Consider the following 17,196-nt stretch of genomic DNA (forward strand, 5'->3'; position numbering starts at 1 on the left):
AGCGTTTGGTGCTACAAGTCACGGCAAAAAGTACGGGCGAAGGCGAATGTCGCTTCCGTCGTGGAGAACCAACCAGGGGCTGCTAAAGCTTCCGTGCCACTGTCAAGGTGGAAAGCGACCTTCAGTAGAAAAGGCGTTTGCCAGATTCACAACCGCTGCTGTGACACCGCCAGGATCGCGCCCGGCGGCAACATAACACTTTCGTGACGTCATCAGGCGGAACTGGACGGCCTGCTTTTTAGGACGCGAGAAACCATTGAGTTATTATAATGTACGCTAAAGTTTCAACCGGAGCTAGTGTCTATGTGACTTCCGTAATGCAAATTGAAGCAGACAGTAACCAGTCTACTTTTGTGGCGCTTCTGTGCATTCCTATGGGAAAACGCGTGCATTTTGTCCCTTCGCCGGAAAATAACCCGCAACACTTTGGTTATTTTGGTGGTGCCGAAGAGTATGTACCTTGATTAACATTGTAAATCTGTAATTGCTTTAGTTAGCGCATTTTTCCTCATCAGTGAAAGATGTTCCACCTCGCTACATTGCAGTTCAAATCATGGGTTCCGCAGCAGGTGTGTAAAAACAAGCGACGATTCAAAGCAAACTAACAATCGAAAGGAATACAGAGTGTGTTCGAGGCTCGCCAGCATTCCGGTGACGCTTACATATTGCTAAAATGCCAGTCTTGCCACTATATAAAAATAAACTCGTCTAGTATCTTTACGAGCGGCTAAAAACATTGAAAACGTAAAGAATAAAGTGCGTTGGCTATGAAAGGTGTCTCGTTTTATTATTTTCTTTCTGCCAGGTAGCATTTATCACGCACTTGTTATAAAAATTTCGAGCGTGGCGGTGATGATTTGAACGTAGAACAAGCATATTCGCACAGAGCAGAAAGAATAAAGCGGTACTTACTTATTGAAAATCGAACTTTATTGCGTGGCCTTCAATTTATTTTGATCGTACATGCACAGGCAGTTACTGATCCAGTGCTACTGCGTAATTCTTGCCGTCCTTCTTATTTTTCCAGATGTCCTTTCATTTGACACGTATATCTCCCATGCTGAAAAGCGCCGACGCGCGCACTAACAGTGTCCGAGAGTGCACATACATACACGTGCGATGCCGTTTTCGCACCATTTTTAATGCAATGATTTTGAACGAAAAACGCCAAAACTCGCCAATTATTTTGCCGGCCTTACTGAGAAATGTTCCAAGCTACCTACTACGTACGAATCATTCGGGATATTTGCTCTTATGATCGAGCGCAGGGAGAAAATAAACGCACTTTTTCCCTAGAAATGCATTACCGGAAGTCCTATTTCAACTGGTTGCTGTCTGCTTCAATTTTCGTCAGCACACTAGCGCCACTTGAGCCTGTAGCGCACATTATAATAACTTTATGCGGGAAACAGTCCAGTCAGAGACGCGTTCCATGCACCGTATAGTTGTGCGTAGTAGGTTTCCGTAAACATTCTCATAGTCTCGTAGTTTGTACCGAAAACGTGCTAATGCAATATACAAAAAAGGGCTAATAATAACCAGATAATAATCATCTATAGAGCTTTCCATCGCTTATCACCCGGACGAAAAACGTTGAGTCACTGAGCTGTGGACGCATCCGCAACGTCCCATATACCGCCGACCAGACCAACAGCGCATGCTCAGAAGGCGTTCCACAGCCCAGCAGACAAAGATGGCAGCGCCCAGAAGTCGACTTTTGCAAAGGTCTATAGTTGAAATAGATCTTAATGTGTGTCTATATATTTCTTGATGTTATTTATTAAAGTACACCTCTGTTTAAACTTCTACTTATTTTAAAGGGAGGGCGATATAAGTAATGTTTATTAATTATGTTGGTCACTTATAGTAGACACCACAATTTCTGCGGATGAATGGATGTTAATGGCTATAGCCTCTGTACCGGCGGTAGCATGCGCTACCTAGCCGAAGTCTAAAAAACAAAACAAAAAAGTGATTCCTCCCGCCCTTTTAAAACCAATTTTCTCCCCCTAACTATCACCAGGCAGTGTGGGATATCACCAGGATAACCTTCAAGAAATCGGGCCAAAAAAAAAAAAAAAACAAAAAAAAAACATCTTGCTTTTTTTCTTTGTCGAGGGAGTCACCAATTTTCGACTGGTCAAATTTTGTCGGCCTTACCCCAGCACCGGACCCATTCACTGGGAGACAGGGTTGAGACTTTGGGCCGGATCCACGCGGGAGGGAGCTCCAATTCTCCTCTGTCCCGCCTGTACCCAGCTGTGCTAGTTAGTTGTCCGTCATTCAATTTTCCCTAGATAATTTCCACCAATCATCTAATCGTCTCTTTGTCAATGCAATACTTTTCTCTTCCGCCCTTCCATCGTCGCCAGTAAAACCCAGGGCCCTGGACAAATCCGTTACCCCTTCAGGTAGGACAGGGCGAAGCACCGTGCACTTCAAAACCAAGTGCTCTAGTGTCTCGCTATCGTTATGGCAGGCGGTACCTAATCTGTATATCCCCTGAGATTTAGCCCTATACGTCCTCGTCCTCAAAACTCCCGTTCTTGCCTCGAACAGCAAAGCACTTCCCAGTGAATTGTCAAAGTTTTTCCTGTCTTATGTCCTGCTTTCGTAACTTGTACACTGTTAAAGCTGATTTCTTCTCCATTCTTCCCTCCCACATTTTCCTGTTTGCCTCCCGCACCCCCTTTTTCACTGACGTAGTCTGTTCAGCCCCATCACCAGTGTGTAGGTATTTAAATGTAAACTTTCGGGTTCGGTTTGTGCATTTTGTGTTTAAACTTTTCATGTATAAACACTTGAATACCTTCCGTGCCCACCGCGTATCATCCATTTCAGTCAACCTTTGTTCAAATTTCAACTTACTAATTGCCTCCCTGCTCTCAAAAGACGACCATCCCATGTCCCCCTGTACTCCCTCATTTGATGTTCCTCCATGTGCTCCCAGCGCCAATCTACGGTGCGTCAAAAAGTACACGGTTGTTAGATCACGCTATGAAATAGACAAAAAGCTGTCATAACACAACATGTTTGGGTGGCTTTATTTGAGTTCAGGAAGTGTTATTTATTGTAACTTTTGGAATATTTTAATGTTTATATGTTGTGGCGTAAGCGATACAAAAGTCTACACTTTACATTTGAAAGCTAAAATATATATGTAGTTTTTAAAAAAAAATTGAACTGGAGCGTGAAGGACGGCTGAATATTTTATTGTAGTCTCTGACTTGTTACATTCGCGCTTGGGTCTAAAATATTAACCACAAATACTTCATACACCGAAAAAAAATATTTTCGTTTCCCAATCATTTTTGTAGTGAAGCCGAGGAACCAATCTTTTCTTACAGGCCTTGACCATCGAAAATGTTCAAAAAAGATTGATTCGTATTGTTTACGATAGGTACTTTGAAAGGCGCTGTTATTATGACTATGAATACATACTTAGGTCATTTTCGCTTACACTCTTGTCTGAAAGGCGAACGATTGATGATTTTGTATTTTGGCATAAGGTTGTGAATAGTGTAATTGATTCGCCATCAATGCTCAGCAAAGTTAATTTTCATGTTAACTTACGCCATACTAGACATCCCGTATGCTTTGATGTACGTTCACCTTGTTGTACTTCACCGCTTTCTCGGATTCAGACATTATACAACAGCATTGCTCCTAAGCACCTCGATTTCTGTACATCCATTTCATTGTACCGCCATCAGTTGAATAACCTTGTAATTTACTGATAACATTTTGTTTGTTTATTTGTTTTTGGGTGATGGTAATATACCAACGTGTTTCTAGGATTGAACAGGTGCACCAAAGTGAAGACCGCTGTGGTTGTTTTTGGGCACTGAAAATAAAGTCATTATTATTATTATTATTATTATTAAGTCAATGATGACGTAATGCAATGTTAAGACATTATAGCCTCGCATCAATTTAAGCGGGTGATTGCTCTCCAAAAAACAAACGCAGTTGGCAAAGCAAGTTTTTAATGTAGAGGCGTCATTCGTTGTAATATAATTTATGCTATTCGAATCGAATGATAAGGCTTACTAATAAAGATATACACCTCTAAGTAATTAAAAAGATATGAAAATAATAACTACTTGCTGGAAATATTTATAATTTTCATTAAAGTTAAGTTTGCACACATTAAATTAAGATAAACTGCTAGACCTAACATTAACTGAAGAGCGTGTTGGTAACAATGACTGGCAACAGAAAGAATGAACTCTGGACGAGGGATAAAGAACATTTCTTTCATGTTTTAGTTTAGTTTTGTTTTGTTTTATAGACAAGGTTACGTTGATGACTGTAGTTGATGCTTTATATTATTATTCTAGATAGCCTGATCCATATATTTAATTACAGGAGCACAGGGAACAGTGTGAAAAAAAGAAACTTGCTTGCGAGTACTGCAAATTGGAACTGAAAGGCGATGGTGAAGTAAGTATGCGTTATAAATCTCAAAGCGGACGTTTGGCCTGATTCTTAGATTACGGTGTTAACAGAAAGTATATATTCTCCTGGCAGCAAAGAGAATAATTTCCTCCAAATTCTACCTGCAGTCGCCTCCTGTTGGCGGTGGCCATCAGTTCATAAATCGACGTTTCGTCGACAGATCGTTTCGTCGACAGATCGTTTCATCGACAGATCGTTTCATCGACAGATCGTTTCATCGACAGATCGTTTCATCGACAGATCGTTTCATCGACAGATCGTTTCATCGACAGATTGTTTCACTGACGGCTCAGATCAGCTTTATTCTGTAATGAGCCGTCGCAGAATGTCACCGCGAAGCGGCGGTAACGGGTCTACCCGAGTAGGTTATCACGCGCTCCAGTGACGCGCGACCAAATGCCCCTGCAGCGTGGTATTCGAGTAACGCGTGTCATTGAAACGTGTCCATGAGACCTGTATCCGCAAAACGTTGTCCACGAAACATGCTTCTACGAAATGAAGGGACAATAAGAAACTTTGTATTTTAGAGGCAGTCGTCGCATAGTTTCTGACAGCCAATGGGAGGTGTGACTGCCGGGAGAATTTCGCGGATTCTGCCGTCTGCCGGGAGAATAGACATGGCCATGTTTAGATTGTTTAAGCGGCGCAGAGTACTTTCTTTTTTTTTTCGCGCACGACAGGATTAATTGTTTATCTACTGCTGGTACCAGAAACATCTATCTGTGCAACTTTGAAACTTCATTTTCGGCGGATCAAACGATTCATTAGGTGCAGCTTCCATTCGGAAAATAATCTTTCCATTCCACCAGAATCGTGGCCAAGGCAGCGGTAATTAATTGTTTTGACGGAAAATAAAGGTTATAAGTTTTTAGTATTAATAATATTATTAATATTAATAGTCATAACCATAGTCACTCATTTGTATTCAAGAACAATCATGAAGGTATACAAGAGTGCGGGGGCAATAAGGCCATTAAAGGCATGTGTGACGCCGCCCAATTAAACGTTATGAACACAATTTTATACTAGGATGTACGACAACAAAAGCAGTAGCTGCGCTACAAAGAAATGTGCGAAAGCTAGGCTGAAAGCAGTTTGGAAGACAAAACAAAAAAGCACGGTGACAAGTATAATATGTAGTTGACACGTCCTAGCTATAAAAATCGTTAGGAAGGATAACGGTTAGAGTAGATAAAATCTTATCCTTGCCTTCAGCTGTTTCAGGCAGTTAGCCTGCAGAATTTCAGAACGCATATTATTAACGACATGTGGTACATAATATTCGCGTGTAGTCCTGCCGTTTTGAGTCCGGACAAAGGAAATTTTGTCAGTATATTGAAAACGAAGCGAATGAAGTGAAGGGTTTTTGGTTGTTAAATCATCTGACCGAAAGTGGCGTAGGACAACAGTTCTAATAAATAGTGTTCGGAGACGTGGCAATATTAAATAGTAAGACAAGACAGTACCGCGAGGAATTTGCATGCCATAATAATCAGTTTTCAGTCTTTTTTTTTTTCAAAATACAATCCATTTCGTTATTACAGTAGCCGGAAAAGTGCCCAACACCGCAACTCTATATGTTAATACACTATATGCAAGCACATGAATGATTAAATTACGTTCTGAAAAAGGCATAGTAGTCTGTTATAATAGGCTACAGGCACTCCTCAGTTTTGCACAAAGGTATATCAGTTGAATACCCCCAGGTTAAACTACAGTCAAGAACAATGCCAAAGTATTTTACTCTGACATTTGCAAGATACGCATTTCGAGTGATCTAAAATAATAAATAAATTCACTCGTACGTATTTAAGGGGATTATGGAAAAAAATATTTTTATCTTATTTACATTAATGGCGATAAGATTTTGTTGAAACCATTTCATGACTGTAGTCGCAGCGCATTGCATTGATCGGGCAGCATCTTCGGAATTAATATGACGCATGACAATGAGAGTATCGTCTGCATATTAATAGTGTTTGGCTTCAGAAATATATGTATGAATATCATTAATCAACAAATTAACCCGATGTGGAGGTAGAATTGCTCTCAGGATTGTTCGTAAATTTCGCGACTCTGCTGCTATTGCATGTTGTGAGCAATTTTGTAAGGTAGCTTGAAATAAATTAAAAAAAAAGACCACAAAGCTCAATACAATATAACTGCTTTAGTAGGAGGGAATGGCTAATATGGTGTCGATACATCTAAAAGATAGCGCAGCTAACGAAGTGTCTCTCGAAACCGTAAAGTAGCAAATCTGCAAAATACTCTTGCAATGGGTATGTTCCCCTCCCCTGAACAAAAAAAAAAAAAACAAAAAAAAAATGCAGATTGTTGGGTTAGTTGGTGCTGGGAATTTGACGTCGTGATGGCGCTTAAGACGAGGACAAAAGGCAGACTAGACCACACGGAGCGCTACTTCAACTGTTTATTTTGAAGAAAAAAAAAAGGGGGGGGGGGGGGACATGTATACACTCAAACCGCTTCACCTCAGCCAATCCCAGGCCTCACCGTCACTCGCGAAAACGCTATCTCCTTGTCTAACAGGTCAATGGAGGCGACGCTGACACATTGTTATCCAGACTGTTTTATCAAGTCTGCTTCTATTATTTCCCTGACCGTCTTATCTTTGTGTTTGGCTAGAATCGCGCATGTGTTGAACAAGGGCCTGCATCCACAATCGTGACAATGAACTGAAAGATGACCGTCACGGCGGTTATTAACGTTCAAATTGTGCTCTCGTAACCTATCATTTAGGCATCTGCCTGTTTGCCCGATGTGCTTTTTACCGCATGACAACTGAATCACGTACACGGCTCCCTCTGCGCAACTGACGAACACGTTTCTATGCTTCTTGCCACAGCACAGGGGGCCTCCGCGAAAGGGGTTCGTTAATCTGCACAACCTGGCTAGCTTCTTCGGAGCCGAGAAAACAACCTTTGTATTCACTCGGTTAGCTATTTTCTTTAGGTTATGCGCAGTGTTGTGCATATAGAAGACAACCGCTATGTTTTGTTTAACTTGTTTCTCTTTGACTAAACCTGGACAAGGGTTATCTTGAACACTTAGCCCCCTGAGAATGCCTTCCACAACAGACACCAGCACCCTCTTGGGATAACCGGCTGATAACAGGCGCTCTGACTGCTTCCCCAGACTCGAATGTGTCATATGGTTACACGATTTGCGAAGGGCGTTCACAAAACGCAACTTCACAAACCCTCTTTGGACGAGTTTAGAATGGGATGACTTATACGGCAACAGGGGATTATTGGCCCTGGGCTGGTAGGTCCAACAAACATGATGATCCGACAGGGTTAGCTTGAGGTCTAGAAACTGTATGACGTTATCTATTGGAAGCTCATACGTGAGGTGGAGGGGTGTCAGGGCGTCTCTAAAAGTGGACAAGAGACAGTCGACCGAGTGAAACCGGGACGTATCGTGGTTAAGAAAGACTAAAAAGTCATCTACATACCTAAAAATTTTCCTTCGATTAAAACCACTCAGGCGGTCCGAAAGGACGTTGTCATGATGGGCTAAAAATATATAACTCAGAATAGGCGCTAAACACGAACCGATACATATGCCTCGTTTTTGGAGATAAACACCGTTATTCCTTTCCGCAAAAGTCGAATTCAGATAAAATGAAAGCAAATCCAACACGTTTTCCACAGTCATGCCAGCTTCATTTTGGAAAGCAACTAGCCCGTAACTCTTAATACATTCTTCCACGCAACCTAACAGTTTGTCATGGGTTAAGGAATAATACAGATCTTTGATGTCAAAAGAACAGGCTAAAAAAACTTTGTTAGTGTTCGTCTTCAAAAATTCAACGACCTCGTTAGAGCTCCTGATCAAAAAAGGGTCGTCAATGCTTAGGATTTTTAGTTTTTCTAGTAGAAAGGGTAGCAATCGACTTCTGCCATGTGCCTTGCTTTGAAACTATCACCCTCAACGGGCAGTTTACTGTGTGGGTTTTAGCACTGAACAAAATTTGCAGGCACCCGCTCTTGCTATTATCAATGCTGTTTACCAAACGGTCAAGTTCTTACCGATTGCACAGATCTCCTTCTACTTTAAGCTTCTTCAGTGACACATCCTGCCGCTAAGTGAACACGGAGGAAATGGCTTCGAGGGCTTTGCTACCAAACTCGCCCACCGTTAACACAACAAAACCTCCATCTTTGTCAGCGGCGAGGACTGACAACCGCCGTTCTTTCAGAATAGAGGCCACGCGTTTAACCGGCACGTGAGACAATGTCTGATTGTTATGAGGGAGCACATCAACACCCTCGGAAATGCATCTCTCAACCTCGTCCACCGGAGCACACCTAGAGACCGCCCGGACAAGGCCAAGTAATTCCGGTGCACTCATCCTTGGCTCAACGGCAAACTTTAGTCTTAAAGAGAGCACACGTCTAGCGTCATCAGGGAGGTCCACTTCACTCACGGTCTTGACGTCTCCAGTAGCCGCAGGACGCCTCTTGGGTACGCTGCTGCAAAGTCGCTGTAACGACAGCTGCCAAAGACACTCCGTGGTTCGGTCCACGATGATGACGACATAACATGGAACTTACGTTTTTCGAGAATTTAAGCAAGAATTGGTAACACAGAAATCGGGCGGTAGTCTTTAATCTGATTTGCTGCTCCACCTTTGAACAAGGGCCTTACAATGGCGGTTTTTAGTTCTTGTGGAATACCGCAACCCATAATAAAAGCATTAAGCATACGAAGAAGCACGTGTTTGATAACCTTGGTTTAACAGTAGCAATAACAATAAAAATAACAGCAATAACAGTAACAATTATAATAATGAATATTAAGACGGGATGTGATGCAGCGTCGAGCTAGATTCGATCGCTCGCCGCCGTTTTGGGTGCCGCGGCAACTCCAGTATCACAACTTCGGGAGCGAGACATAACAGAACGGAGATGAAACTCACGCCGTGCCGCGAATTCCTCGAAAACAGCCCTATCAAATTAAAAAAAAAAAAAAAAGACGCTCCGAAGTAAAAAAAAAAAAAAAAAAAAATGAAGGGAAATATTGGATTGTTTGTCGGAAACGCTCGGAGCCTGAATAGCTTGCTCGTTTAGCACGTGCTATGGAAAGTGCTAGACGATCAAGCTATCCACACTTCAGAAGAGCGCGTCGTTGGCGTCTGCTTGATTATCTGTTGTGACTCCACGGGAGTAACCGGGCATCTACTCAGGAAGAGGCGAGGCCGGCACTCGCGTTTCTAAATTCCAAAGCATTTAAAAACGAGAGTGGCAGCCCCTCGCGTCTTGCAAAGAATTGCAATATTATAAAGTGTGTCCCCCGAGAATGTTTCATATCCTTCATATTATAAATATATACCATATCTTGAGGAGCTGACATACTTCTTTGTGCCTGTGTTCGCGAAATGCGCGATAGAAAAAATGTACATTATGGCCTGTTTGGAAATGATTGCAAATATACGAAATACTTCGGATAGAAAATGTCATGTTTTTTAGTTAAAAAATTAACTACGCATCGTCAAACGTGTAGTTCTCGACCAAATGTAGCGCAAGCGGCCGGAACCAGACGCCAAAGTTAAAAAAAAAGTTTAATGTATCGGAACTTTACAACGGTAAAATGGTGGCCGAAAACGCCTATGAATACATGGAAGTATCCAAGAGAATGGGGGCGCTGCCGAGCACAATGAGCTTAAACACAAAATCGCAAATATATGGTTGTGCTACTCGAAAAAATACGTGGACAGGAAGGTATAAAGGACTTTTCGGGCGGACGCCCTTCTTCAAGAAAGGCGTCCGCCCGAAAGGTCGTGTATATCTTCCTGTCCACGTATTTTTTCGAGCAGCACAACCATATATTTGCGATTTCGCGAATGCATGGACCTGAACAGCGCAAACTACGGAGAATAGGCACCGTTTTTTTATTGAAAGTTTCAGAAAATCACTCAACTTTTGAATAAGATAATGGTTAGTTCAGAAACTGGAGCCTGGTACGGACCGCTAGCGCTACATTTTATTTGGCCGGACACTGGGCGTTCGACGATTGATTTTTGCGGTGAAAAAATCCCCGGCACTTTGTTTTGTGGCGCGCTGTAGATAAGATGTCGCTGTTAAGCCTGCTAATAGCTAAACTTCGTTAATTATGATCTCGCAGAAAAACGCGCACCTTGAAACCTGCGAACAGACTTTGATTGGATGTGCTTTTAAAGCGTTTGGATGCAACGAGAAAGTGAGTATATTGTGTTTCGCAACATAAACGTATGTTATAGTGCCAATACTTTAGCTGGATTAAGACACGTATATGCATATATAAAAGATTTCTTGTCATTCATTTCCAACAACTCTATTTCTTTTTAGTCATTCATTTTGCCTTCAGTTTATACGTTTGAAGATAAGCGCTCGTACTTTCCTTAAACCCCGACAAATATGTGAAAAATATTCAGACCAATATACCTTGCTAGCGAGAAAGCATATGGCTAAATATAGTGTTTTTCGGTTGTCGGCACCACAAAAATGCTCGTTGTTAACGAAGCATATGTCAGTTGTCGGGCCCAAATGGGGCAACGCGCCTATCTATAATAAAGGAGAAACATCTTATGGCTTGCAAATAAATTAAACTTGAACTTGAACTTTATTTTCCAGGGGAGAGGGGGAGGGAGAGAAAAAAGCAGTCTGTTGTCGCTTGACGGAGTTCCTTCTAAACTCACGCAAGTTTTAAATACTCGGTCTAGGGAAACCAAGTGGCTTCGTTAAGCTGGGTCTGTGAGAAAAAATGGGATGGTAGTTCTCCGGAAACTTTTTTAACGACAAAGTTCATTTTCATATCCTTTGCGATTTTTATATTGCTAATCCGTAACCACTAGATATTGCTCCTATAACAAGCTTTTTTGAACAACCGTTTTAAGGCTCCAAGGAAAGATATGCAGGAACACGAGAAGGACCCACACAATGCACTTCTTAATCAAGTGATCCTTGTGAGTATACTTTTTTTTGTTTTTTTTTTACAGCGAAGCTCTATATGGTTAGGCTTCCGTGGATCTTTCGTGTGCGTCAACAAAAACTCAGAGGGCTCGTACCGGCCTCTCTTTGTCGCCGTTCCAAACTCTTGCGTGCCTAGTTTCCTTTCCTTCCGCCTGGTGGCGGTCCCGTCGCGCGTGTCTATTTTCCTCCGGCTTCTCGGGGCGGCGATAACCCTCGACATGTGTGTGCGTACATTTCGTCACGACGACCACCGATCAAGGGAATAAATGTGTTCGTACCTTTGTTCAAGATACTGTGCCACGTCTGTGTCGTGTGCTGAACAGCATCGCGGGTCAGTGGTCATCCACCTTTACAGAGTGGAATGGCTCATGATTTTTTTCTGTTGTGCTCCTTGTATAGGCGGTTAGCGGTGTATCTAGTGCACTCGTATACAAGGCGTTCCGCGAGCCGTTGGCCAAATTGCATCCGCGAAAAGTACGCATTGCACTGAAAGCCTTTTTTCACGTTGGCGTTTGCCGAGAGGCATATCTAGAAAGAACCTAAGAACGTCTGGTATAATTAAATTCTTCATAAAATTCAAGTGATAAACTATCTAAATACTAAATTTCACGTAATGGTTTCATTTATAATCTTTCCTTGCACCATCGAAAACCACGAAATCAGCGTGCTTTACTCATTTTGAACGCATTTCTGGGTTTCGGTTTTCTGTCGGAGTGCATGTTCACGCCTGAGGTTCTGCTACCCGTGACACAAGCGCGCAACTATCGTATCGTCTATCGCTCTTGTAGGGAGAGAACTGTGGTGCGGGTCGGCGAACTAAAACGCTGTGCTGTTCGAATGACAAGAGAAGAATACGCTTTGATCCTTAAGTTCACAAGCGCCATTCCAAGAATGCGTTTCGGACCACGTTGGTTGCGCGCTTTGGCCGTAGTGGACCAAGACTGCTGTTCCGGAAATGTCTTAATAAATATCATTTAAAAAAAAAAATCAACATTTAAACGCTTACTAACTGAGTGTTTTTTCGTATGCAGTAAAATGATTTGCATGTCATATGGTCCTGCATCGAATATGCGGCGAAGAACCGGCGAACTTCACCTGGCGGAGCGTTAGCTTAGCGCGCGACGCGACGGACACTATTTCGAATCATATGCGAGCGAACGCGGCCGGGCGAAATTCGTGTCTTGGTTCGCTCTATAGAGTTAGCCGTTAGTTGTTTCTGATGGCGCCTACAAAGTTTCTAATTCAATAAATACTTTCAAATTTACCCATAAAAGGTTTATTCCTTCAATGTAATGACAACCTTGCTATACGAAACGCTATTCATTTTCCCGAAAAGGCCATTTGGTAGACACCAATAAGACAAACTTATCGTTCTGTGCGGTGCGTACTTTTCGCAGCAGTAACGATTTGTCCCGCTTTTCGAGAAATAACCTTTATATAGGAGTTCTCCTTCTCTTGGTGACAACTTTCGTCTTTCCTCAGTCTCTGGTTGCCTCAAAATGTTCAGTATACACCAGGTCACCAGCGCCCTTACGTTCTGTTCTGACAGTATAAGTGCGTGGTACTGACGATTCACATTTGCCAATTCGTTTGAAGGGGCTGCAAGAAAGAATCGAGAACCTGGAACGGCCCCTCACCGCCCTCGTTAAAAAACTTCGTAATCCGGATTCGGTGGGCACCGGTCAATGATCGCCGGCCGGAAGAGACTGCACTGTGCGATGTTAGGCAAGGAAACTTGTCGATATGAAGGGTATTGTGAAGGTCTTTAAATATTTAGTGGTGGTTTAATTTTTTTAGAGGTACCACAATTGTTTTTTTCTTGCAGCAAAACTTTTGACAAAATAAAGTTGTAAAGAGTTCTCAGTGCTTCGATCTGTCTTTTGATGCGCTCGCGTGAAAGTAGTAGTTTCGTGATGAATTCGGCTACATCACGCTTACGGGAGGGTTCCTCGTCAACAACCACGGTTCACGTGGAAAGCACATGCCATTGGCTTTTGGCACCAGCTAGCACGGACCCTGGCCAAAGGTATCAAATGCGACGCGAGAGGAAAGAGAGACCCACCACGACCAAGCCTGCAGTATAGGCTCGACGACCTGGCCAGTGGTCGGAGCGGACGCTAATTTCGTCCACACATATGTTGGCGATTTAATATTAGGTTAGATCAGTTATGTGACATTAGAAACTAAATTAGTTCTTAAAGCACAAAAGGAAAGATGTTGCATTCTAGACCCAGCTTGTCCAAACGTTCGGGCTAAAAGGACGGGTCAAACAGAAATGCTCTGTCATTAAAAAAAAAAAAAGAAAGAAAATAAAACAAAACAATTCCTTGATAAGCATTAAATGCAGATATTTAGATTACGGCGAAAATAAAAAAAGAATATTCTTGGGTGAAAACACTTCTACAGCGTAAACTAAGTTTACAAATATCTACAACACGAAATTAGACCGCAGCTCTTGAGGAGGAGGGGGAGGAAGGGAGGGTATGCACCTCCTCCTCCTCTTTCCATCCTTGTCTCCCCTCCTTTCCTTCTTTCCCCTATTCCTCATCCTTCTACTTCCATCCTCCTATCCTCCTTCTCCTCCTTCGTACCTTTCCATCCTCCTCCTGCATACGCTCCCCTCCTCCCACAGTTTCCCCACTAAATTTGGCTAAAAAGTTAACGCCACGTCGCTTAAACATCAATTCAATTCCCCGCTAAATTTAGCGGGGAATCGAATTGCTGTTGAGTTCACGTGACGCCAATATTCAAGCTACATCCAGCGGAGAAGCTGCATATCTTCATAGGTGACGTGACACCCAATCATGTGACGTTATTTTCCCCGCTAAGTTTAGCGGAAAACTGATTTGGTGTTGTGGTCACGTGACGTCAAGTTTCTCGCTAAATCTAGCGCAGAAACTGAATTTGTTCATAGGGGACGTGATACCAAGTCATGCGACGTCATTTCCCCGCTAAATTTAGCGGGTAATTAAATCGGTGTTGAGGTCACGTGACGACAATTTTCCGCTAAATTTAGCGTGGTTACGTCGACGGCGACTGCGACGTTTACGCCGCTCATCCCGGAAACGGGCGCCTAAGAGCTGCGCACTAAAATGCTGGCGAAGCTAAGGTGGTCTTATACGCATTTCTTGAGCTATTGCCGAGCTACCCAGTTTTTTTATGAAGCCCGAGTAAGAAAGAAATGAAAGAGGTTTGCAAATCTCACTAACGCGAAATCAGAGGGCAGCTCTTGAGGAGGACGAGGGGAGGGGGAGAAGCGGAGGGTATGCCCCTCCTCCTCCATTCAATTCAGATTGGTGTTGAGGTCATGTGGCGTTAATTTCCCCGCTAAATCTAGTGGAGAAACTGAATTTCTTCAAGGGTGACGTGACGCAAAGCCGTCTGACGTTATTACCCCCCTAAGTTTTGCGGAAAAAACCGACGTCACGTGACCTCAACACCAATTCAATTTCCCGCTACATTTAGCGGGCCGGCTACGCCGACTCCAACACCGACGTCGCGAAACCCGGAAGCGGGCGCCTAAGGGCTGCGCACAAAAAAACAACTCTGTGAGTCAACTGATTTTAGAAAGCAATTATCGTCAACATGGCGTTCCTCACGCGCATGATAACGGTTTACCAATGATCATTGATTGAGATGTTCAAAAATCTTTTAATTCAGGCGCTCTATATTTCTTATTGCCGCTTGAGACTTCACCCGCAGAAAGGTACCCCCTAGAGTACATCCCGACCGTAGATGTCCAAAGGTGCCGCTGCTACTGGGTGACAAACTATCATGTATAGACCGACGCTCTGTTTACAAACAAGCCCGCGCTTATGCCTTGTAACCAGATTCCCTTGAGGTGAAGCTTTCTGCGCATGCGCCGTGGCGACGACAGCGCCACCGCAGAGGCGTGACGTCAGAGCCGCGTGTTGGTCTATAAACTCGTAGAAAGTCAGATAAGAAATTACGAGCTTTAGTTTTGACGTTGGTGCCTGTTTTCGTCCTCCAACTTTTTGCTAGCCTTAAGAGGTCTATCCGCGGTAATGTCCACGCCATCGGACAATCGGAGCCTCATAAAAAAGAAAACAAGAAAAAAAAACAAAAAAAAACAGTGGTATCTTACTAATGTGGGCACGTCCGGTAACCCCCCAAAAGCACCCACAGTGCGAGTTTTCCACAATAACGAGACAAAAGTGCATGTATTTACCCAGTTTGACCCCGAAAATTGTCTTTATATCGGTATGTCCGTATTAACTCGGTTCGTAATTAGGAGGCATGACGTAGTTCCAGGAAACCGCACATTTTCAATAATCCTTAATGCCGTTGCACAATCAGCCATGAAACAAGCCAAAAAGGAAACAAATGCGAAAAACAATTTACACACTCAAGGGTGGCTTGAACCTCACAAGATTACCTAAATTCTTAAAGCTAAAAACGCGTTTGGCGATTGTTCATTTTGCGTGAAGCCTCGGGGTGACAATGTTGGGTCTGGCATACATCGTCTACTTTGACTGGTACTGTGATGAATGGCCCCCGGACTATTTTCGTAATGGGTGCATCTGGCCGTTTGTTTTCGTCGAGCGTCTCCTGCGGGGTCAAGGTCATCTGACTCAGCGAGCTTGGAGCAATCGTCGCTTCAGAAGCACGCCTGGCCCGCGAACGCACCAGACGGGCGCCGTGATATAGCCAGACTTCAACGTGCACAAGTCTGGATATAGCCTCCGAAGAGGCAAAACAACGTCTCAGGTTTCACGACCGAAACACCAGGGCACGATCCGGGGCGATGAAATCATCAGGACGCCTTCATTCAACGCGTAGACACGAAGAGTCGAATGTCGGCACGTCACGTCTCGGCCCGCGGACGATGTTTTGACCCGCTGCGTGGATACCAACGAGCAGGTGTTTTGGTGAGACTCTCGGCGCCGTCTAGACCGACGGTGAAGTGTTTACGGCGGCTTAGTGTGCCTAATAATGGAATGTGGGGCGGTGCTTGAACGGGACACTTTTCTGTGATTGGCCGACCATCCGCCGATGTAGGTCCCTACCTAGAGACCTAGGGAGAACGAAGTGCTAAAATGAGCGAAGTTTGAGAAGCAAATGTCTTCTCTGTTCTTGAACCAACTGTACATCATGTAAATAAACTGTACTTTTCGAGAAAGATTGTGGCTTATCGTTGTCCCCGCTGAGCTCTAGCCCGGTGCCTGGCTCGAGTCGCCCCTCCACCACCACGGACCCCGCACGGTCAAAACAGTACCTTGGTGTGCATCCGCCAGCGTAACTAGATAAACGCAGTTATGGAACTGCCCAGGGACGCTGCTTCATGCTAGCAGTACCCCTCTCTTCCCCCACCGTTCGCCTCCCATCGCTCGACGCGCCACCGTTTTTGGGGACGGCTGCACAGGTAACCACGGCCTACTGAAGCTCAGCATCTAGATGACACTTCACCATAACGTCGCCTGGAGAATCTAACTGTACATGCTCCGCTTGTAGAGCAGACTATTGCAACAATCAGAGATTTTTTTTTTTTTTTTTTTTACACTAAGTATTGCGGGAAGAAGTGAACTTCGCTCTTGCACGAGGCGCGACGGACGCGACGACATGAGGCGCGGTTCACCGCCTATGCACCGTCGTGCGCCCCTCGGATTCTACAAAAGCGCGCGTGCCCCGTGCTTAGTCGTCGTGGCTCTCGTGTCGTCTGCTTGCTCACAGACGCTTTAAAACTGCGCTCGCGTTATAAAAATAACGCAATTAGAGACATATAAACGGCACACACAATGTCCAAAGG

The 17,196-nt window shown here is 43.8% G+C and overlaps 1 protein-coding gene across 3 annotated transcripts in view; it reads left to right on the forward strand.

The window, feature by feature from the left end:
* LOC115316298 (TNF receptor-associated factor 4) overlaps positions 1-13,292 on the forward strand; it is a 51,565-nt gene extending 38,273 nt beyond the window's left edge. For all 3 annotated transcript variants that reach the window (XM_029975693.2, XM_029975694.2, XM_029975695.2), the window contains 4 exons: positions 4,369-4,443; positions 10,603-10,677; positions 11,354-11,422; positions 13,026-13,292. In XM_029975693.2, coding sequence (XP_029831553.2) covers positions 4,369-4,443; positions 10,603-10,677; positions 11,354-11,422; positions 13,026-13,118 — 312 coding nt within the window. In that variant the 3' untranslated portion in view covers positions 13,119-13,292. The remainder of the gene's footprint in view (positions 1-4,368; positions 4,444-10,602; positions 10,678-11,353; positions 11,423-13,025) is intronic.
* Positions 13,293-17,196: the final 3,904 nt, after the last annotated feature.

The sequence above is a fragment of the Ixodes scapularis genome, unplaced genomic scaffold (genome assembly GCF_016920785.2).
Source record: "Ixodes scapularis isolate PalLabHiFi unplaced genomic scaffold, ASM1692078v2 PGA_scaffold4__175_contigs__length_147842914, whole genome shotgun sequence".
Lineage (NCBI taxonomy): Eukaryota > Metazoa > Arthropoda > Arachnida > Ixodida > Ixodidae > Ixodes > Ixodes scapularis.